This window comes from Dipodomys merriami, unplaced genomic scaffold, assembly GCF_024711535.1.
Source record: "Dipodomys merriami isolate MVZ:Mamm:240054 unplaced genomic scaffold, mDipMer1.0.p SCAF_35, whole genome shotgun sequence".
Lineage (NCBI taxonomy): Eukaryota > Metazoa > Chordata > Mammalia > Rodentia > Heteromyidae > Dipodomys > Dipodomys merriami.
The window spans coordinates 15559486-15583560 of NW_027205048.1; the positions used below are offsets into that span (position 1 = coordinate 15559486).

At 46.8% G+C, this 24075-nt stretch overlaps 1 protein-coding gene and 1 pseudogene across 1 annotated transcript in view; one reads left to right on the forward strand and one right to left on the reverse strand.

The window, feature by feature from the left end:
- LOC138803858 ((E2-independent) E3 ubiquitin-conjugating enzyme FATS-like) overlaps positions 1 to 20018 on the reverse strand; it is a 198357-nt gene extending 178339 nt beyond the window's left edge. The window contains exons 1-3 of the mRNA XM_069987928.1: positions 19938 to 20018; positions 17962 to 18365; positions 2041 to 2113 (exon numbers count right to left, since the gene is read on the reverse strand). Of these exons, the coding sequence (XP_069844029.1) occupies positions 2041 to 2113; positions 17962 to 18189 (301 nt within the window). The 5' untranslated portion in view covers positions 18190 to 18365; positions 19938 to 20018. The remainder of the gene's footprint in view (positions 1 to 2040; positions 2114 to 17961; positions 18366 to 19937) is intronic.
- LOC138803844 (small ribosomal subunit protein uS5 pseudogene) lies at positions 10814 to 11648 on the forward strand (annotated as a pseudogene).
- Positions 20019 to 24075: the final 4057 nt, after the last annotated feature.

Consider the following 24075-nt stretch of genomic DNA (forward strand, 5'->3'; position numbering starts at 1 on the left):
AGGAGCCTCATTGGACCACATCCTGGTGAGAATGCTGCCAGGCTGCTCTCCAGGGAGAGCAGGCCCCGTTCTGGTCCTCCCACTTTAGTGTCAACTTCTCGTAAGCTTCCATCCACCAAGGGTCTCACCCCTGCCCTCTGCATTCAAAGCCGAGCTTAGCACTGTATGGAAGCCTCCCCCATCCCCAACGTCAGAAGCTCTGAACAGAATCTGTCTTCTTATTTCTAAGAACTACCCAATGCAAATTTGTACCTATGGAACAACCTAAAAGGAAGACACCCAGAACACAAGGGGGCGCTGTAGAAAGTCAGCCCTGGGGAAAGGTGTGACTCTTTGCTTTACACCAGAACCCCAAGGTTGCAGTCTCTCTTATGGTGTTGGGTCATAATCAGCCCTCTGACAATAAAGACAGACTTCAAAAAGAAAGCCAGGAAATAAGTCCCCATCCCCACCTACAGTGACTGGGCCACTTCCTGCAGCTTAAACCATCAACCCCCAGCCTGGGGCCAGCACACACTGGTCCCTGTGTCATTAAGGGATTCTGCATCTCTGGAAGAGCATCCACTATGCAAGGCCCAATTAGGCCCACCTTGGCCTGACCTGATCATAAGCCAAAAAGTGCCAGGATGTATACTGAAAGAGTTCCCAGATCCAATGGCTCTCACAGCCAGCTTGACTCTTTTCCTTAGGCCTGCCTTTGCCATCCAGACAAAAGCATCTGTCAGTGGAGTCACGTTCACAACACAGGCAAGTTCTGGCTTGGGTTTGAAAGGGTCCAAACTAAATATGTGCCACTACTGGAGGAGAAGCTACAAACCGTGTTCCAGGGGCCTCCAGAGAGAGCCAAGTACAAAAGCTTCTTTCAAATAATCTTTTCAGCATTGTGAACATTAGCATACATTAATAAGACAAGGGGGTTCATTGTGATAGGTCCATAGATGCGTACAATATACTTGGAAGAAGTTCTCCACCTTCATGAGATCCCCCTTCTTCCCTTATTAAAACAGTATTTGTTGTGTCCCATTAGGACCTGGTCACATATGCATGCAAACCACGTTGCTCCTCTTCACCCTCTGGGTCCCTCTCCTTCCCCCTCCCCTTTCTGCCCAGGATGCTAGCTCTCTAGAGAGTCCCGCCTTGTGGTCTTGCATTGACTATGTTGGTTATGGAAAGAAATACAGGTACTTAACATCTTCTGGGAAGACATGTGTGGGCCGAAAATGAAGAGAGAGGCTATACACGTGTATGCACACATATACACATGGAAAGGCATTGTGCAGATGTATTTACACGCACATACATTTTTTTTATCCACAGTAGATCATCGGCCGCATTTATTCATCAAAAATTGAAGGTTGAAAAACTAAAGTCTGCTACATGAAAACATTCTTTTGGAATTTGTTTTTGCTTGAGCCACTGAGTTGAATATGCCCTTCACTCAGTAGTCTTATTACACTACTGTCGGAAAGTCTGACCTAAATCCATATGATTTCTAACCGGAAGGAGGTGGGGGGGCTGCTTTCACATAATTTATGTTAACAAACTTATCAAAGTTCTGAACTGTAACCGTCTCACCTGCTGTTTTTACAGCTCCTTGGCTATGAGCTGAAGCCTCATAAAAAATGATTTATGGATGCACAGCTTCCACACCCACATTGAAGTTGCACGCATTCTCTGCTGAGAATATTACCTGTGTGTCCTCCTGCCCGTTCCTGGAAGAACACTCAGTGCGGCCCTGAACCCGCCACTCAGCACCTGGGTCACCTCCGCTCCAAAAACACCGCCTGAGCAGCCAATGCTCCTTTGTCATGGTTTGCTTTTACAGAGTCTGCTGGCTGCTGGCAGAAACCCTGAGGGTTTAGAAATTCAAATCAGCCTCAAATCTTGATGGAACCTCTTAGCTAGCATCTCATGTTTGGAGGGAAGCGAGGCTCCAGTGTACATTTCATTATTAACAAAAGTAAAGGAGAGAGAATGAGCAAATGAATGAATGAATGAATGAAAAATGAATGAATGAATGTAAAGAGCCCAGTTTTTTACCTGCACTCAAAAGACTTCCATTTCTTTCCCAGGCAGAGGGATCTTTGGGGGATGATAAAAGCTGACTGTGGATCTGGAAAATAAGCAGAAATCGTTCTCAGTGTTATGTTTTCGCTTGCCTGATACATAATCTTCAATAATGTATCTTATTTTTTAAAACAAATAAACAAACAAAAATCCCTAGGAACATGCATAGACTGTCTCCTTTCTCCCAGGAAAGAACTAGGGAGTTTGTGAATGCATAGCTCTATTTTCTCCAGAGTTAACTCTACCAGTGAATAAAAGATATGTTTCTGATCATTTCGAAATGCACCAGAAGGAAGAAAGGAAAGAAGGGAGAAAAGCTGTAATCAGCCAACATCGATTCTGCTGTGGGTTTTGTTAGTAGATCAAAGAACCACATCTAATAGGTCAGTTCCAGCCCACCGCTGTGCTGGTGGGAGGCAGAAGACCTAGAACTGAGAATTCAATAAATATTGATAAATGGATAAACCGTGAGCAATTAAGTTTCAGGAATTAGCTTTTAAAGCCCAATAAAAAGAAAATAAATGCAAACAGAAGTGCGCTGCTGTCTTCACTTAGGTTGGCAGACTGGTTGCTCTGTCAGGAGGCAAAGGTTTGTTCTGCAACGCTGTGGGTGTGACGCTTTGGGCTGTGGTGATCATTACAAAACTCATTCAGGTCTGCCCACATCTCCTTCAGCCCTCCGTGCCCCATGGCCTGACCCAATTGACAGCTCTATCCTAACCTGGGCTCACTCTAGGGTCTTGTTCGGGTCCTCGGGTCATTTCAGAGCCCCAAGTCTGAGCGAAACTTCCTGGTACCCACTTCCCCTTGTGGGGAGGGGAGGAGGGGCTGGGAGAGGCATCAGAAGATGCTGCAGACAAATGATGCCCCTGCCTCGGGGAACAGGCAGCCTTCCCTAGACACTGTGGGGTATAAGGAATGGGGCGGGGGGAGGGGGGCGGGTGTGGGAGTGTGGACAGGGCTGGGCTGAGATCTAAGAAGTCCGTCATTAGCAGCATTGCTGTCCCCTCCTGGCTCCACTCAGCCTTGGCCGCCTAGCAACATGATTATCGATTGTAAGTGCTGACAGCCACTGTGCTATCACCAGAGCCAGTCCCCAGCTCCACATTCCCCAATGTCACCTCGTCATGACTATGAGAAAGACCAGCTGCCACCAGCCCCTCTGTGGCAGCTGAGGGACCAAGGGCCCAGTGGAGGAACAGGCCAAGGTCGCGGCGGGAAGGAGATGAGATGGAGCCAGGTCTCCAACCAGTTTTTATAGCAATGTCAGACCCAGGGTCTTGCAGCTCCCACCCGGCCTGTTCTAAAGATCATCGCCATTATCACTCCTGAGGGTTATTATCTGGCTAGTTAGCACTATCTGGCAAAGCTTGCAAGTAAGCTATTATCCCTCCATTTGTCCTTTCCTAGGACTTGGAACACACACAAGAAAGACTAGATAATGCACAATCACTTTTCAGAAAGGAAAACGGTGGTGTGATGTAGGATGTGAGGTTAGAAGAGAACTTAAACCCCATTTAGCAGCAGCGGTGATCTATGTCTCTGCTGCTTTGGCACAACCCACCCAAGTAGGGCTTTGGGGGAGGCCACACGAGGAGCCCCCATAGTCATTGGGTAGTTACAGCTCAAACAGTAGAGCTCCTGAGTTCAAATCCCAGGAAAGGAAGGGAGAGAGGGAGGGAGGGAGGGAGGGAGGGAGGGAGGGAGGGAGGGGAAAGAAAGATCCCAAGAGGTCATAAAAAATATGGAACATTCCAATGTGCCAAAGTCTTACTATTACCTCCTTTTTCACTCCTAAAATCTCTTAAGAAATGGCCGGGAGGCCTGAGCATGTCTGCTATTTCTGCTTTGGAGAAGGTTCTGGTTTTTGTTGGGACTAAGGCCCAGGAATGGTAAACTGCCTATTCACCAAAGCCGAGGAAATGGTGTCTGTCAGCTCCACCAGCCCTCCTGCCTGTCACCCGAGGCAGCGGCCACCGCTTCCCAGAGGACAGGTCAGCCGGTCAGCACCGCCCGCAGGGATTCTGTAGTCAGGCTGTGACTGAGATACCAACAGCAAGTTCTTCCGCAAATTCCAGCGGCAGCGGCGCACACACGCGCAAGCAGCCCGGGAGCTGTGGCTGAATGCGCAGCTGTGGTTACAGGAAGCCGCACGCACACGTAGGACTTCACACTGCATAGAGCAACTTGCCCGTGTTCTACTCTTGGAGCCTCCCAAGTCCAGCAACTGGGCCTACGCCATTGGCACACTGCTCCAAGATACTCTGTTTGGGTCCAGAATCCATAGAGGGCCCATGTCTGACAGTTTCCCTCCCTAATCTGACAGCAAACCTTACCTAAACTAACCCACGGCTATTTATGATGGCTATCTTATTATTTTATTCCATTTAGTATGGATTTTTATTACCAAAGTATCAGTGAGTTTAATTGGAAGGTCAGCTTAGAGTCTCTGTTCAAGCTGTAGATTTGTAAAATGGAAAGAATTGCTGTTAGCCATATTGGCTCCCCAGGGTTTGGGATGGAAGATGGAAGACCAGAGCCAATGCACATTCAATGCACATTCAACAATGCACATTCAACAATGCACATTCAACAATGCACATTCAACAATGCACATTCAATGGACACTGGTGACCAGCCCTCCACTCCTCACAGTAACTCCCTACCACAGACCCCCCTACCACGGACCTCCCTACCACAGACCCCCCTACCACAGAACTCCCTACCACAGATCCCCTACCACAGAACTCCCTACCACAGATCCCCTACCACAGATCCCCTACCACAGATCCCCCTACCACAGACCCCCCTACCACAGACCTCTCTGACTGCTCTGGATAGAGATACATATAGAGAGAGTACAGAATGTGCTCTACGTCCTAGATCTACCTAACCAGGAGATGTCCATCCTGGTCCAGATACTCCCACATCACCACGGAATGCAGGCACATAGATGTTCCCTTCCCCAGATGCAGCTGCATGCAGAGTGTGTGTGTGTGTGTGTGTGTGTGTGTGTGTGTGTGTGTGTGTGTGTATATGTGCATGCGCGCATGCGCACGCATTTGCCTGGGAAGGGTCCTGAATGGCGCTGGGACTTCATATACCTCAGGAAAGAAGAGAGTGAACAATCGGGGATCTTAGAGGTCTACACAGATCCTCCCTGCCTATAGCCTCCCTGGATACTGGCAAAGTTCAAAGTAAACCAAAGGGAGCGCCCAAATCTATTTCTCTTCCAAGGAGTCAGAAAACAAGGCTGAATCTTCCCTTCAGGACAATGATACAGGCTGTTAAAGTCCAAAGCAAAGCCAGTCACCAGTTTCCACCACCTCCACAGAAGGTTTGTTCCATGGGGAGACAGACCCATAGAGTGGCTAGTCCTAGGCTGAATAATCCTGCCTCTCCAATAGCAGTCAGAGGCACCATCAGATGGTCTTTGCCAGAGCCACAATGTTTATTTTCAATCTTATGAACTCTCTTCTGCAACAGTAATTAGTGTCAGACAGTGTATTTTCTGGTTAATGCAACCCTGCACCTATAATAACTCAAATCAGAGATTTCTCTCTCCCCCGTGACTGCCTCTTCATACTTCATCTCTTCATGTTTACATCTGGTTTAACTTTTCCTAATCTAAAATAAATCAGCATGAAAAGCATCAGATTTTTCATTTAGATTCTCAATTGCCTTTTATTACCGAGATAATATCCCTTATCTGATTGTGAGTGGGGGCATTGCTCTTTGTCAGGACGTGGATGAGCTGCTGTTCTTCAGCCTCTCTCTCTCCTTGCTCTTCTCTTCAAGGGTGGTGCCTGGTGGGGCTTCTGATTTGAACATGGGACAACTCGAGATGTGGGGGTGTATTTATTATCTCCATCATTCTTCCCCCGTTTACAACATAAGCAGGAAGGCGGGGCCTCTCCACTGACCCAATGAGAGGAGGTCTGCACACCAGCTCCACCCACCACAGCCTCGGTTTGTTTGCAGGTGTAAGTGACAGCAGCAAACCTGAAAAGCTCATGACTGGAAATTTCCATGCAAACACCGGGCTGGGGGATGGGGGGGGGAGGGGAGACAGAGGAGGGGGTGGAATAAGTCTAGCATAAAACCATGTTAATCACCCAGGAAGTAAATCACATTTAGCTGAAGTAATTTGCAGAGCAAAGAGGAAGGTGTCCCTGGATTCCTTGAGGATTCCTTTCCCTGCACTCCACCTCTTATTTGCAACATTTGCCTCTTAGGTCAAAAATTCCAGCAGCAGAATGCATTTCTTGTACCATGTGGAAACATTTTCCTGAGTAATTGTTTACCCTCATGCCCTTCTTCCCTGAAGTTAGAGTCCTGTGTGGCTAGAACCACTTCAGTACAGGGACCTGAAGTCATGCTGACTTTGGAATGCCCCCAGAAAGTTTTGAGAATCCAATAACCCACTGGAGTCTATAACCTTTGACTCCATGGAGGTTGTTTTTCTGCTTTCAAAGCAATACAGGCAAAAAAAAAAAAAAATAAGCACCAAGCAGGGCAAAGGCAGTTTCTGCCCCCGGCTCACCTGTCCCCAGAACTCCTGGCCGGGTGACAGACTGGAGGGGCAGAGGGAAAGGACATTTAACATTTGATACATTTACACTCCTGGCTGCTCTATGCTGTATGGTTTGGGGCAATCAGACTGAAAGCAATCTAAAATGCGTCCTTTTTATACCTGGTTTTACATCTTCTGCAGAATTAGGGATATAATGACTTGGGCTCGCTGAAGGCTAGCACAATTTGGTCCCTAATGGCTTTATCAGAGGAAAATTATAACAGCTGCACTCTGGCTGTTCCATGAGCTGCACCCTGCTAAACGCTTCATGGCGTTCTATAATCTCCATGGCAACGCTGGAAGGAAGGGCTCATGATAATCCCATCTTAAAGGCCAGGAGGCACTGCTCTTCATATTACTGCTCATAGAAAATGAACAACAGTGTGGTCAAGAACTGAATGTGAGTAAGTTCTAGTGAGCTTTGAGGACACAGGGCAGAGAAAGCTTCCAGTCAGAGCAAAGCCTAGACCACAATCTGCAGCTGCCCAAACAAACTGTGCCCTTTGAATATGCATGAATATTCATGTATGCAAACTATATAATACTAAGGCTGGTTTGTAAACCACATATCATGAATGAGCTCTGATTTAGACTAGAGCTCCAGTTGAAAGCATAGTATAAGAAAATCCCAGTTACTGCCGGCAGGAGTCTTACCATCTACCCTACTTCCTTGTCTATAGACTTGAAGATTCTGGGTGCCTTGGGTAAGAACACATGCCAGTAACACCGCCTTTCTCCACGTGACTTGATGTAAAATGCTACAGCCAGTTGCCATCTCCTTTGAGGAAAATACCTCCACTCTTTTGCTCTTCGCTCAATTCGTTTCCCTGATACATTATTTTTTTATAACCTGGATTTTTCCCCCCAAGATACTCATTTTTGGAGCTATCTCCAGTTCATTTTTGGATGAAGAAGGAATATAGATTATACTGACAAAGAAATGAAATTATTTCAGTATTTAGAATTCGATTGATAAAAAAGAATGATAAAAAGTATAACAAGTGACTTCTATTTTGTAACTTCCCTGAGCAAACAGCTGGTATCCATGAACACATCTGTCTGACTGTCTACACACCACTGGGAAATGAGCGAATCCATAGGGCAACCTAATATAAGTACTAACCCAGAGAAAGATCTCCAAGATGAATGAAGTCTCCTATACTCACTTTCACCCTAGCCTTGAGTTTCCATCCAAGATGTCCTTCATGTGGTTTTGCTCACTTATTCATTCATAATGTATTCCAGAAATAGCTAGTGAAGGCTGACCTGACCCCAGGAGTTCAGGATGTCATAGAACAAGTCATGAGCAACCTTCTACCTGCATCTCTCAGAGGTGGCTACGGCCTGTGTGCCTTCAGTCCAATGGCTCCTTGTATTTCCTCTTCGCCGATACAAGTATTTGAAAAATAGCTGCTAGCAAGACTAGTCGCGTGGTCCCTAAAATTTCCCTGTGTCTTCAACTTCCCTCTACTGTGGGCAGATCCTGGACTAACCCTTAGGATGACATTACATTACATGACAGAAGGGTTTGCTGATGCAGTTAAGGCTGCTAAGCAGTTGACACTGCATCAGTTGAAAGGGAAAAGACATGAGATGGGCCTCAACCTACCGAGAAAGAATTCTGAAAAAGTCAGAAGAACCCAAAGCAGAAGACGGTCTCTTGCTGGCCTCAAAGGGCCAAAAAAATTAAACCATGGTTTATAGTATCTGCAGCTGAAGCCACATGGCAAGGAATTGGAGAGCACTGAGGGCAGAGAATAGTCCTATAACCACAGGGGACCGAAGTCTTCTAGTAACTAGAGATCTTGGAAGAGGACTTGAGTCTCAGGGAAGAGCTAACCCTGGAAGGGAGTGTGTGTATTATTTATAACACCTTTCCAAAAAGTCTTGGTTCCATCATTTCTGCTATGAATTATCCTGGTCAATTATCCAGCTCATGAGTCATATTTTCTAGATTCTTTGGATGGCTGGTAATTTTTTTGTTAAATGCTAGATGTTAAGAATTCTATATTTTTGGGCTGGGAAGGTGGCTCAGTGGTAGAGCGCTTGCCTTGCATGCCTGAGGCCCTGGGTTTGATTCCTCAGCACCACATAAGCAAAAAGAAAAAAAAGCCGGAAGTGGCATTGTGGCTGAAGTGGTAGAGTGCTAGCCTTGAGCTGAAGAGCTGAGGGACAGCGCCCAGACCCAGAGTTCAGGCCCCACGACCGGACCCAAAAAAAAAAAAAAAAGAATTCTATATTGTTGGTTGCTAGATTTTGGTAGAGTCTTATAGAGAGTATTGAACTCTGTTTTGCTGTTAAATGGCTTGAGGACTGCTTGATTCGTTCAACAACTAAATTCTACATGGTTACAGAATGTCTAGAGTACGCTTCATGATTACTTTAGTGAAACTTCCAAAACATGGGCTCAACCACATTGCCCCTTCATTCAATGAGGTCCTTACATCCTGATGGAGGAGCATTGGGATACCCATGGCCTGAAAGCACCGAACATCTTCATCTGATGATTCCCCAGGACTGTGCTTTCCTGGTGGCTAGTCCTTTGGTTCCTCGGCCTACACAGCTCAGATGGATTTTCAGCCAGACTCAAGGAGACCCGAAACACACCTCTGCAATTCTTCCTATGCCTGGCTTCTTCCTCAGGACTGTGCCCTCACATTCTAGCCACAGCCACTTCTCCTGAGCCCAGAAAGAATCAAGACTTTAAGTTCCCCTGTTCTGGGTTACCAAGTGGGAATTGTGGGTTGTTGTTGTTGGTGGTGGTGGTGTTGTGTGTGTTTTACCAGAAATTCCTCCCCTTCCTCAGTCTTTTACCTTCAGCCTTCCCAAACATCCATGAAGAACGTGGCCACACATCTGTCTCCTCAATGTAGTCTTGCTGAGTCCTCTGGGGGCCAAAGCTCTGGCTGGTACTCACTGACTGCCTTCCCTACCACCAGAAGGGATGGGGACCCTGCCTTAGTCACCTGTGTTCTCAGCATCTAGCAAAATCCTGACACACAGAACATTCTGGATATCTATCTATCTATCTATCTATCTATCTATCTATCTATCTATCTATCTATCTATCTATCTATCTATCCATCTCTCTATCCATCTATCTACCTATCCGTCTATCCATCCATCCATCCACCCATCTATCTACCTATCTGTCTATCCATCCATCCATCTACCTATCTATTACCTATCTATCTATCTATCTATCTATCTATCTATCTATCTATCCATCCATCCATCTCTATATATATTTAAAGCCATAGCCTATGTTCCTCCTTGATCTCTCTACTCACTAGAGAAGGAGTAGAACCTACAACAGAAAAACAAGACAGGAGGACCTCTGTGCTGAAGAGTGGCCTGAAGGAAGGTGCATGGGAAGTGATGCCTGAAGCAGGAGAGAGGAGGGGAGCTGCCTCTGCCTTGAGCCCCACGTGCTCAGCGTCTCCATGCTTGCATTTGAGCCCCTCTGGATCCAGCCACTGCCATGCAGAGTCTCCTGTCTCCCACTGGGCAGCCAGGATCATCACTCCGGGCCCCACAGACATTTCTCTTTGGAAAGATGTGGCTCATGTGACCCACCCAGCTGCAGCGAGAATCAATGGGGCAATTCAGGGATCAGCCAACGCCAGTCTCCTTTGTTCTATCTCTGCCTCTCGCACAGCTACATACAGCAGCCCAGCCTCCTCCCTGGACGGCTCCAGCCACACACCCATGCCTCTGTACACCAGCTGCCCCAGCATGCCAGCTCACACTGGTGTCCTTGTCATTTTCTTCTCAATTTGTGTGTTGGCAAAAGATGGATCTGGAATGTCAGGTGACGGTTTCTGACCTGCTTCAGAATCAAGGTTTCACATGATATCAGGTTAAATCGGTGCGGGGGTGGGGGGGGGGTTGTGTGTGGACCAGTTTAGACCATTTATCTATTAGACACTAGCTCTGGGTTTGATCCTCAGCATTCAAGAAAGCAAAAACAAACACAATCACTACAGGTGTCTAGAGCATGCCTCTCCCAAAGCCCAGGGGTCTGCATTTCTACCAAGCTCTCTTCAGTATTCTAGAGCACACAGAGGTATGAGCACTGTTTAGTCCTCCTTAGACCAGTGCATGTGTTCCATGGAAGGTCCATCTTACATCAAAAATCCCAGGTGAACTTCTTCTCCTCTGGGGAAACACCAAATGGCAGATGATGCCGGTGCAGCGGGAAGGCCTGGAGGGCCCGGGGGCCCAGGCTTGGGAGGCCATGGTGCTTCTGTGGAGGCTTCGGTAGCAGCCTTGGGAGAAGCCAGGGTCACTGCCCCGGGGCTCGTGGAGGCAAGGCCGAAGACAAGAAATGGATCCCCGTCACCGAACTGGGCCGCCTGGCTAAGGACATGAAGATCAAGACTCTGGAGGAGATCTATCTTTCCTCCCTGCCCATCAAAGAGTCTGAGATTGTTGACTTCTTCCTGGGGGCGTCATCCAGGATGAGGGGTTGAAGATTATGCCTGTGCAGAAGCAGACTCGAGCTGGCCAGCGCACCAGGTTCAAGGTATTTGTAGCCATTGGCGACTACAACGGCCACGTTGGTCTGGGGGTTCGGTGCGCCAAGGAGGTGGCCACTGCCATCCGGGGGGCCATCATCTTGGCCAAGCTCTCCATCGTCCCCGTGTGGCGAGGTTACTGGGGGAACAAGATGGGCAAGTTTCACACTGTCCCGTGCAAGGGGGCAGGCCGCTGCGGTTCTGTGCTGGTGGCACTGGGATCCTGTCAGCGCCTGTCCCCAAGAAGCTGCTGCTGATGTCTGGAACCATGACTGCCACACCTCAGCCAGGGCTGTGCTGCTACCTTGGGGAACTTCGCCAAAGCCACCTTTGATGCCATCTCTAAGACCTACAGTTACCTGACCCCTGGCCTCTGGAAAGAGACCGCATTCACCGAATCTCCTTATCAGGAATTCATTGCCCATCTTGTGAAAGCCCACACCAGAGTCTCCGCACAGATGACCCAGACTCCAGCTGTGGCTACAACGTAGAATCTTATATGAGAATAATAAAGTGAATCAAGCCTGTAAAAAAAAAATCCCAGATGAATCCAGGCACCTGTGGCTCAAGCCTATAATCCTAGCTGCTCAGGATCATCTCTGAAGATCACAGTTTAAAGCCATCCCAGGCAGGAAAGCCTATGAGCCTCTTATCTCCTATTAACCACCAAAAGCCACAAGTGGAGCTGTGGCTCAAGTGGTAGAGCACTAGCCATGAGCAAAAAAACCTCAGGGACAGTACTCTGGCCCTGAGTCCAAGCCCCAAGACACACACACACACACACACACACACACACACACACACACACACACACACACACACACACACATAATCCCCAGGTGAGACAGGCATTGGTGGCATATACATGTAATACTAGCTACTAAGGAGTATGGGGCCTCTAGGATCTGAGTTCAAAGCCAGACTAGGCAGAGAAGTCTGAGAGACTCCAATTAACAAGCAAAATTCTGGACTAGAGATGTGGCTCAAGTGGTAGAGTGCCAGCCATGCCAAGCTAGCTGAACAAGCACAAGGCCCTAATTTCAAGCTCCAGTGCTGACCAAACTAAATGAAACAACAACAACAATAACAAGATCTGCCCTGATGGACTGAGGCATGGCTCCAGTGGCAGAGTGTTGCCTGGCAAGTTTAATGCCCTAAGTTCAATTTCCAGTACAAAAGAAATAACCAAAATCCCCTGCTACCTGCTGGTACTTTCCGAGTTCCATGACTTTCTTATGCAGGAATTGGACATACATGAACTTTTGCTCACTGGTCTCATCAGTGGTGGGATTCTCAGCTGACCCCAGGTGTAAATTCTATTCAGTTCACAAGCAATTATAACTAATCCCTGAATTCCTTCAGGTGCAGGGATTTCTCCTGGCCAAGAAAATAGAAGCGGAAAGGCTGCTTGCAGAGAGACCATCCCGCAGGTAGAGGCCACCATTCTCCCTGCATCCTCCCTAGGTCTGAGGGCCACAGTTTCATGCCTTGCTGCATGGCTGTGTCAGGAAAAAAGGTTCACTGGATCTTGGATGATGACAATGTGCCTTGCTATGGTTCTGCTCCATGCTGGGCACTGTCCTTTATGTCATTTCTCTTCTAATCCCGCCAGCAATTCTATTAGGTTATTACTATCCTCAGGTTTATGAATATAAATGGTAATCTGAGCTCAGAGAGGCCAAGAAAATTGCCAAGGTCACTTAACTAGTAGACATGCAAAGTATTTCAATCCGGTGAATTCACCTTGAACCACACCAATGCATCTTCCCTCCCACCTCCCATTCCTCAACTTGACCGGCATGTGGACAGGGTCTCCCTATCAATGCCCACTTCTGACAAAACTGACAAAAAAAAAGATAGCACATCTAAGAATCCTTTCGCCTGCAATAAAAGCTGCACAGGACAGTGACTGATCACAGTGAGTCTCTTGGTGGCGTCCAACCCATCACATATCCTACAATATTTCCTCTGACAGCCAACCTTTCCCTCACACAGGGGTGAGAGAAACGTTGGAAGAGTATGTTGAGCAGGAAGTGTCATTTGGACAGTCTATTGGGAATGACCAATAGAAACCCCAGTGATGACCAACAGAAGGCCCCAGCATAGGCCCAGACAGCATGCAAGGTGTCAGGTTAAGACCTGTCCTGTTTGTGGAGTGGCAGAGCCAGTCAAAATATCCACTGTCCGGGCTGAGAAGGTGGCTCAGTGATAGAGCGCCTGCCTTGCATGCCTGAGACCCTGGGTTCCATTCCTCAGCACCACATAAGCAAAAAGAAAAAAAGCTGAAAGTGGCGCTGTGGCTCAAGTGGTAGAGTGCTAGCCTTGAGCTGAAGAGCTGAGGGACAGCACCCAAGCCCAGAGTTCAGGCCCCATGACCGGACCCAAAAAAAAAAAATGTCCACTGCCCTTTGCAAAAGGGTCTTTTCTCAGCCTGCTCATTCTGTGGGGGTGGTGCCTTTGTGGTAGCCAGAGTCACCAGCAAATCCCAGGAAATACCTAGTAGGAAGGCCAGGACTTCAGGAAGAAAAATGAGACACAGAAGACTTTGATCTGGTTAAAGCTCTCGAGCTTGGTTGGAAAATACACAAAATTGTTATACATCTTTTGATAACTGGGAGAAGAAAGAGAATGCTTGTTTTGCCTCTTGTCTGGTCTCAGTGACTTCTTTATTCCCTGAGTCAAGTCATTTTGAGGCCCACACACTTAAAACTTGAACACTTTGATTTCACAAGACTTCAAGACACCCCAGATGCTTGAAAGTATCCATGAAAGCCCAGGGCTATTTTTCAAACCTTGGGGAACATCAGAAACACCTGGGAAGAAGTCTACTTCCCACCATGATGAAATAGCCAGGCAAAAGCTATGCAACGAAGGTTTCCAGGCTGTAGACAGGAAGCCGTGCACAACCCGGGCCTCGGGGAAAGGGGCATCTAGAGGGGAGGAGACCTGCGATCATCTCTACCTGGATGTGGTTTCCAGGTCGTGGCTCCGGAAGGGAAACCCAGGAGGGCCTGAGGTCTCACTGGGGAAGAAGCAGACATAGGACTCGTGGCAGCCAATTCAGCCAGCATTTGTGAAGAGCAGGGAACTTCAAGGAAATAGAAGAGTACCAGCCGCCTATAGGGGACTCTTCAAGTCTTTGGCTGAATATTGATCAGTACCTGCTTGAGAGAAAACTACATGAAAACAGAAAAAGAAACTACTAGAAAAGGGTAGGACCTCTGACAGATCTATAAAGAATGATGTTCTTGACAACCCCAATGCCAGATGTCCGATATGTGAGACATCAAGTAGACTCCTCAGAGGGTCCTGTCTCCACAGGGGGGTGGGGTTAAGGTTAGGCAGGACCACTCTGTTTGGAAGCAAGGGAGCTTCCCTGTGCATTGTGGGAAAGTAAGAAGATCTCTTGACCCGGCAGAATCAGCAACCCCTTGCCTCAAGTTCTTTCCCTTTTCCCCTCTGCTTCTCAGAACGGTCTTCAAACATTACCAAGGAACACAGGCGTCCCTGGGAGAGAAACAGCCTGGCACTCAAGCCCATGTTAGGTCTGTTTCCAGAAATCTCTAAAGTAAGCCTCAATGGCACCAAGTTGTTTGCAAGTAGCTTAACCTCATGCCAGAACAAAGCTCAATGCTCTTTGCAGAAACACAACCAAACCAAACATTCAACAGTGCAAACTTCACAACAGCCAACATTTGATTTAAAAAGCTGCAAAGAAACAAGAAACTATGACCCATAATCAAGAGAAAAACCAATCAACAGAAACGAATGATAGTGCTATGATGAAATGAGCAATGGGACCTAATAAACACTGTTATGCATCTTTTCCAGGTGCTAGAGAAAGAAGACGTTATGAACTGGATCAGGAGAAAAAACTGAAGTAGCCATTCGGTGTGTCTTCTTATTGTGTATGTTTATGGTTTATTGCCAATATGATGCTGGGCGCAGAATTACGGTGACTTTGGTGGACATACACACACATAGGTTTTAAAAGTTCAACAAGGTCCTAATACTCAATGAGAATTGAACACTACTGACTAAATCCTCCCTCCATCCTTATCCCCATCCCACCCCCAAGAATATGGATAGAGAGATGTTAAGGTTATAGAAGTTTTGAAAAAGATTGAAAAGTATGATAAACTGTGATTTCTCCATGCAAAAGCCTTCCATTGCTACGTCATGACTAAGCATGTCAGATGCTGTTACCTCTCACCTAGGTCAACGTTGGCACATGAGCTCCAGGCTGGACCAACAACCAGAAAGGTCTTCACCATCATAGAAGAGATTCTTAGTCACAGTCACATGCTAGGGATCCAAGCACATCGCAAAGCTATGGCTTCACTTCCTAAAGTTGGCATCACCAATTGAGCCTGGCTTCACAGGGGCTCTCAGAATGTGTCCATGCCACAGTGTGGATCAAGCAGAGCTCAAAATGGGGCAATCCATGGTTCAATATGGCTTTGCTGATATCTGAAATTATTAGATGCATATACAGGGGGAGAGGTGCACTTAATAAGCTGCATTTTAAGGTCAACAGAGACCCAGGCTGTGCACAAGGACAAGCATCCTGAACTTTATCTACTTCCTACCCGATTAACTTGTGTAAGGAAGGAAGTGGAAGTAGCTGGCCCACTCCAGGGCTAGAGTTATACAGGTCACCGCTTGTCCTGTGGAGAGCTATGTTCTCCACGCTTCAGCGCAGCTCAGGACTCAGGCATGTCACTACAGAAATCCCAGTCTGCAAACCTTTCACTCAACTCAAGCAGATAAACAGGTGCTCCCAGGCAGAACTTGAAGTCTACAAGGTTTCCACAGGCACAAAATCCTCAAACTCACTTTTAGAGGAGAACAAACCATTTCTTTGATCCAGTACCTATGTGTATTCGGCGTGTAACCCAGTGACCTGGCTCATTTTTCATTCACTGGGCACTTTATGGTCACAGTTCAGGGCAGGTTAATGGATGACCAACTCAACTGAAGGAAGAAGAGGAATCCCTGGGTCAAGTCCAATGGCAGGGCCTAGAGGCTATTAATTGGACTGTCTCATTGGTTCAGCTTGGGAAATGGAGTAAGAAACCTTCCTCCTTCCTACTTTTTTTCAATCTAAATGTCTCAGTGAAGACAGTCATAATAGCTAAATGGACTGGACATGGGATATGTTAAATGCTAAAATGTTTGCTACCCGATGTTGAGAAAAGCTCCGCATGTGGAAGGACAGGAAGCATAGATCTATCTGGCAATTTTCAAACATGTAATCAAGCCCTGCCTGGACCACGTCATGCATCCCAGATGTGGGGAAAATGGCACAGGTGATCAGCCTGACTGCTGCAGAGAACAGCAGAGACTCATTCAAAATGGCACAGGTGATCAGCCTGACCGCTGCAGAGAACACCAGAGACTCATTCATTTCAACAACAGTGGCTGGGCCATGGCTGTGACTGGTCATGGAGGAATAATGTAGCTGTGATGGTCACTGAACTTTTGTACATCTCAGCTTTGCACACCATTATCTTCACTGTGGCCATAGTAACCAAGGAACAAATGAAGTTCCACGCATAAGAACATGAAGCAGCTGGCTATCACGAAAGGTTTAAAACAATGTTGAGAACTATCGTAAAATGTATGATGATGTAATTCAACAAGTTATGTCCCCTCTTTGGAGGACTGGAAAATAACCTCAGAGAAAATTATACAATGATCAAATTCTGTTCCCATCCGATTAATTACTTGTGAATAATAACATCTCTAGTTTCTTTCAATTATATTCTAATTGCACACCTATTGCTGTGGTTGATTGGGCCATGAAGTAATGAACAGCGATTACTGAGTTTAATTAACACCATTATTCCGGTGGCCTTTCCATCTCTGTTGCAAACATGGAAATTCACTCTCCCAGCACTGGAACTGGAAGAAGCCAGCCTTGAACCCTGCAAAACCTGTTTCTTCCACAATGTCCTGGCTTCCTTCTGTTACCACTGAAGAACAAAAGATCTGAAAATATGTGCCAGCATTTGTGGGGACAGGCTTCACTAATAACACCATCAATAACCAGAAAGGTTGCCTTCTCATTAAGCATTAGCAATTTGCATATTACATTCATCAAAAGAGATGGGTAAGTGAGCTATCTGAGAGTCAATTACAGCGTCGTTCATAATTTATTCCATGAACAAGAAAGAGCTGATCAGATTTCACGTGTGTTTACTTTCCCAGATGATAACCGCTTACAGCTGATAGCAATTGCGGAATGCAAAACTATGTCACGGACGAATGTATCCATCCCACTTTGACATTTTAAATCTCCAAAGTTTCCCTCTGCTCCACAAAGTTGTCTGTGCTTGTGCATTAGAGCTCACCCTCAGAAAAAGAAAAAACAAAGCCCTTTCTTGAACTGTTCTATTTTAACTTGATCAAGGCAGGTCTTGTATAGCCTCCTGCCTAACATACCAAGAAACAAATAGGAATTTGTTTGTAAAGACATTCATTCCACTGCAAATTTCCAGAGCTAAGAACATTGAACTCATAGAAATGTAGTTTCTAAATGCAATACCGATGACCTACTGCAGAAGTCTTCAGAGCCCATAAAGTAGTTATAAATTTGGAGGTTGGCCATATGTAAATTACATTGATCCGGCATGCTCACCCCAAACAATGCTGCAACAACTGAAACAAATTAATTTCACTACAGATAGATGTGATAATTTTGTGAGACCCAACCAGACACCAGAACCAGGAGTGTGATTGCACACTCACTTCCTGATCATGGGTACTGAGCTCAAATTCAACTCCCCACCGGCCCAGCCGTACCTCATATCTGCTGGCTGCCTGCTGGGTACCCGGAATACCTTGGCACATGTGGATGAGACAAACTTTGGCTCTTCTCTGGGAAGGAAACCAGTTGTTCTTCACAAAATCCATGACCATCGCATGGTTTTTCAGCTCTGTGCTAAACGTGTTTATCTGAAAAGTCCGGTGCCCGGGCCATCCGGCGGCGTGGCCCTCAGCGTGCAGCTCCCCCGGGGTTTCTGCAAGCATTTCCAGCTCGCTCAGTGATCCCCGGAATCTTGTGACTCCAGCCAGCCAGCCTGGCAAACACAATTTTCTTTGTTTCACCCAGGTATTGAGTGCAGCAGGAGGGACTTGGGGAGCACCCTGGCCAAGCCGGACCCCGTATTCTCCAGCCCCACAGCCAGAGTTGCAGCGTGAAGATTCTAGATGTAAAAAAATTAAAAAAAAAAAAAGTTCAAGGGTGATCTTTGACTGTGACTGTGGGGTGGGGGGAGGGGGAAGAGAAAACAAAACAAAGCAAACACAAACTTCTGGCCGTGATCTGATCAGCGCCAGCCTCACGCCTGAGCTCCCAGGTGGGTCTGTCCTCTCTGATTTCAAAGGTGCATGCTTCTTCCCACCACTGTCAAGTTCTGGACACAGGATTCGCTGCTTTACCAAGAGGTTCAATATGTTTTTCAGTCTCTAGGCCCTCAGATCCAAATAAATTATTTACAGAACTCTGTACAAAGGAACCTGGAAGGATAATTGCTGCTTTTTAGAATTCCTACTTTTTTTTCTTGCCAGGACTGAAAGGAACAAGCACACACTGCCTCCTGACACAAAGAGCGTCCTCAGCCCTTGAGAAGATAAGGGGCCCATTCAGGAGAAAGGGACTCAGGCACAGAAGCCATGGCTTGTAATGGGCCCTGGGAAAACAGCGTGGGGTATACACGCTGGCTCGCGTGGGGACTCCAGTCTGACCTAAACCGTGGAAGCCCCCTTACCACCCTGGTCCTCAGATTCCTCCAGGAAGAGCCACAGAGTAAAGATGCCCTACCACCCCTCCCAGGGCTGCTCATAGGTTCCGATGAGAAAAGCACAGCGAGAAAAACTCTGCAGGTGAGGCTTTCCTGGGAAGCATTGTTCACTAGGCACGGTTGCATGTTTTCTGCCCAAATTATCTTTCTCTGCTCTGCCTCCACATTTAGAAGTTCTGAGGCTAAAAACGATTGGATTCTGCATGTCAAATCATTTATAAGTGTAGACCTATGGCCCTGTACAGTGGGCCATGCCACAATCCTAGATTACTTGAAGGAAGGATCCTGGCAGAAGGTTACCTGGGGAAGAAGGTCTCAAGATCCCATTCCAGCCAATAGCTGGGCACAGTGTAAGACCCCTGCCACCTCAATTATGTGGAAAACACAAGAAGCTGAGTCTCAGCCTGGGCTGGCCAAAGCATAAATTTTACACTCTCAAAAATAATCCAAGCAAGAGAGCTGGGGGACATGGCTAAAGTAATAGGCCACCCGAGTTCCAAAGCTAGCACCACCAAATTTTAAGAAAAAATAAGAAGAAGAGCTATAAATCCTGGATACTACTCTTCACTTTGTTATTTCAGGTTTTGCTACTATTTCTGTGATCTGTTTGTTCTGGAGGTTAAGATGGAGTCTTGGGTGGAGGGTGGATGCCTCAGGCCAGGCAGGCAGATGGGAAGCACTGTAGATGCTTCCAATGCAAACACAGGTGGCTCTTTGCAGGTAATAACTGCGCTTTCAACAAAAATGAGTCCTCAAAAATTTAATTTACGTTCCTTCTCCCACATTGCAAGCCACTGGGGAGGCTGGATGAAGAACCCCAGTGTACAATAACCTTCCTGAAAACAGAGTTGTGGGACTAGACCCTACATCTTGCTCCTTGCTGCTGTGAGTGGAGCCCTATAAGTCATAGTCAAAGGACTTATATTGGGTAGCAGGAGGCTAACCTCGCACCTTTGGAGGCAACGGGAAGCTTACCACGCAGAACTAAAACAGAAGAGAAGATGGAGGAGATGTAGAGGAGATCCTTCAGACCGATGTTCTCGTCTGAATGTGAGGACTGCAGGACCTCAGAATAAACACCAGCCGGAGATTATAAGGTTGTGTTTGTCCACCATGCTTTCCACAGTGCCGCTCTGCCTCGGTTCTCTCAAGGATGTCAGTGACGTGTCAAGACCCAGCTAATGGTAACCAAGGCTCAGCTGAAGGCAGATTTGATTCAGACCTCAGAGTCACACTGAACATGGCCCAGTGAGAAGCACTGGAAGGACACCATCTTGGATTTGGAGGTTCTGTGATAAAGACAACCAGAGAAGAAATTTAGGCAAGAACGAACATCGAATTAAACAAGAATCTCGAAGGAAGAGGGAATCTGCTTGTCTGGTTTAGGCCTAGGACAGCCAATCCCTGTTTCCTGGAGTAGCCATCAGAACCGGTCAGTCCCTGCTCATGTGCAGACCTCACAGCTCTGGTAACAAACTGTCATATTCTTTTCTTTTAGCACACTACAGAACCCTGGGCTGTGTGCCATCCAGGACTTCTCATGTCACTCCTCTTCCAAGGCCAGCAAGGAGAGCTTTTCCGAGTTGTCTGGTCCCAGGCATCACCAGGGATTCTGGAGTCCAGCCAGGCCATGGGCGACTTCCTTCTCTCCCTGGCTGCTAGCAGTGGTGGGACTTTGTCTGACTAGCATGGCCACGGGAGAAAGCTATAGCATGGCCTTGAGAAAGCCTGCAGGAGTCTTGGGCAGGGCTGCCCAGAAGCCTCGTGGCCGGCCGTCAGATCAAACCACTTCCTTCACGGAGGAGATGGAAGGCTAGAGGGCAAGAAGCTTCTATGAGAGCTTAGAAAGCTGGGAAGGGAACTGGATGGATGGCTGGGCGAAGACTCTACGCTCAGGCCCAGCCTGAACTAGCATGGGTTCTCCCCCTGCAGCTTCGGTTCACTTGATCCAGTAGCCTCTGACGAGTCCAACAGCCAAGGGCTGGTCAGACCTATAGCATCAGCGAGCAGCTCCCCCGCCCTGGGGTAAGCCCTCTTTGGGAAAGGATCTAACTGGGCTGGTGAGGGAGTGCTGGTCGGCCCTGGAACATTGCTTCTTACGTCCAGCTGAGCCACGGCTGCACTGCAGACATTGTCTTCAAGTCAGAACACCACGGTTTCCTGTGACACCCACAGTGCCAGCTCTTCTGCTTGGGCAAACTGCAAAGCTAGTTTGGACTCTGTTTCCTCATGCACTGAATAGGACAAGTACAAGGCCTTTTGCTGTGAAGACCGAAGGAGCCATGGCCTGACCCAGGGAGAGGTGGGAACCGGGGTGGGGAGTAGTGTGTGTACTTTAGGTACTAGCTGACATCACCACAGGTCAAAGACTAAAAATTAGTACTTGTTACTTTAAAAACAAAGAAGGAAGATTACTAAAGGGAAACTAGAACTGACCCTAACCCCTGGGTTTGTTCCAATGGCTCCAGAGCCCTATCTCCTTCTGCCTATGAGTTCATTGAGAGACTCCTATTGTCTTTCTAATGCTTTCTCTCTTAGGTCTCAGCTACTGCTCTTCAGTTCTGCTGCTTACAACCCATAGGGCTTAGTTAACCTTCCCAACTCCATTTATTAAATAGATGCCAATCATTTCTGTGTCCTACTCTGTACCAGGCAGCAGAGATGCAAGATGAAAGGGCCACCCCAATTCTGTGAGAGTTTGCTGTCCGCCCATTGGACAGAACCATTGAGGGGAGGTTCTTCTAAGCACCAGGACCTTCCAGGACAGAGTTTACACCATGATGGTGGCTCCAGAGAGTTCTCACAGAAGGAGCATTGCATGAAGTCTAGAAGGATGACATGTGTGGCTGAACTTACAGGTATTTTCCACACACAAAAGCCAACTGCGGCTAACCAACCCTCAATCTGCTCCATACAACTTGTCCTAAAGCATTCATAACTGAGTGAGGACAGGCATTGATGGAAGCCATATATACGGGGGCTTCATGTATCCTTTAGTATTCTCTTCTTAAAGCAAATAACTCTGCCAACTGTGAATGTGAGACCTCTGGCCTTGCTAGCATCCTGCAGACAGCCCTACTCAATGTCTTAAACAGGTCCTGGAAATGACTAACTGAAGCCATGAAATTGTCAGTGACTTTCTTCCCTGGACATCAAATCAACACTCATCAACTTTGAATGTGCTTATTGTCAAGATATATGGGAAATTAGTCTTTCTCTCTCCTTGTCCTGGATGCAATATGCAGGGCTGTAGGACATGCACTGAAGTATTTAAATAATGAATTATTCAAAAAGAAAAGGAACTTCGGGTACCTGATGCCAGAAACCCATGCCTGTGAATTCTTAATCTGTTCTCCAATGGGATTAGCATTTACGACTATGAAAGATGTCCTAATTATGCAGTTTCAGAGTTGATTTTCTGCAGGGCCTGTGCAGATCTAAAAAGCATTAGGCAACAATAAAAACAGATGACTATGAATTTCTGAATTCATAATTTCATTTTCCTTTGGGGGGGAAAATGACATGGTAATTTATGGGCATTTCACTCATCAGGTGGGTACTGAAGTTTTCTTCCTTTTTTTCTGAGGCAGAAACTTACTTCCAGCGTTTCTAGCTAATCATCCTTTAAAACACAACAAAACAACACAAAAATACTGATGTGTGAGGGCCACAGGGCTGTCTGACACAGGACTGATTTGATAGGCTTTCGCTCCCATTGGTTCCTACCCACTGAGGCACTAGAATAACACGAAAAGACTGGGAAGGAGACAGCCTTAACCAAGGGAAGGAGAGGAGGTGAGCCTGCAGCATTTCTGTTGTGCTGAGTACTAACCCCAATGTGACGGAAAAGAGCAATCTCTAGCCTCATCAGGCAACTGTGCTCCACAAACACTTGTTCAGTGGATGGAGGAAAGTAGAAGCAATCCATCATTTTATATGGTATCTTTCTCTCTTTTCTAAGCAGAAAACTTTTCTGCTTCTTTTATAGTGTTTGGAAGTCAAGATTGTTTGATATTAGGCAAGTAGCAAGCATGAAGTACCACAGGAACAAAAGCAATATTGCCACAATTACCCACAGAATTCACTTCCTGCCCTTTCTGTAAGCAATCGATAATCATTTATTTAGTACCCACTGGTGTTCAACGCAGTGCCAACTGTTCTAATTAAATATTCAAAGCTACTTTTAATGCCACTGAAAACCAAAGCAAAGCAAACCCACTGGGAGGAGGGGGTTTTTTGAAGACAAAAAAACAGCATTTTCCTATTTCCCCTCCAGTGTCTCCAACAGATGTTGCAAAAGGAAAACAATGACTTTATTAGAAACTATGTTTGCTTTTGAAGTATAGATGCTGGCAAGCAAGAGTTGAAGCTAATTTTTTAGTTGGATTTTGTTGTTATTTTTGTTTGTTTGTTTTCACTTTTGCTCTTTTTGAAGTGCTGAGGTTTCAAGGGCTTCCCACTTGTGAAATAGATGTTCTACTACTTGATCCACACTTTCCAGCTCTTTTGCTCTGATTATTTTAGAGACAAAGTCTTGCTTTTGTGTCCACCATGGCCTGGATTGAGAGCTCCCTATCCCTTTCTCATTTCCAGCTCCCTGGGCACCCAGACCTAGGTAGAAGGTCTCTCCTCTGAGCAGGCTGCTCTCTCCCCTCTCCTCTCCTCCAGGGTCTCCACCCTACAGCCTTCTTACTAAGCTGTGCAGTGCTCCCCTGCCTGTGTTCCCAGCCAGCCGTGTCACTGAGGGGAAATGGGCCTCGGATTCAATTTCTCCTCCCTGCCTGAGATCACAAAGCATTCCTCCTTAGGTTTCCAGCATGCTTTCTTTCACCTGGCTTGTGTTTCCCCGATGCCCAGCCTGTATTGGCTGTAAGTTTCTCTGTTCCTCACCCTGGAATTAAAATTCAAATCAGATGACAGCCTTGTTTTTAAGTGAAGAGAACAGCCTTCAATTGGAGAACTGAAATGAATTGGACATGGGGGAGGTCAGGCTGGTGTCCTGTTCACAAAGGCAAAAACAAGGAGCCTGAGGGTTTGTTGTTCATTTAGTAGAGAATCCAAATCATCAGTTTCTTGCAAGAGGCTGTAAAAAGTTGTTGTAAAAAGTTAGAGC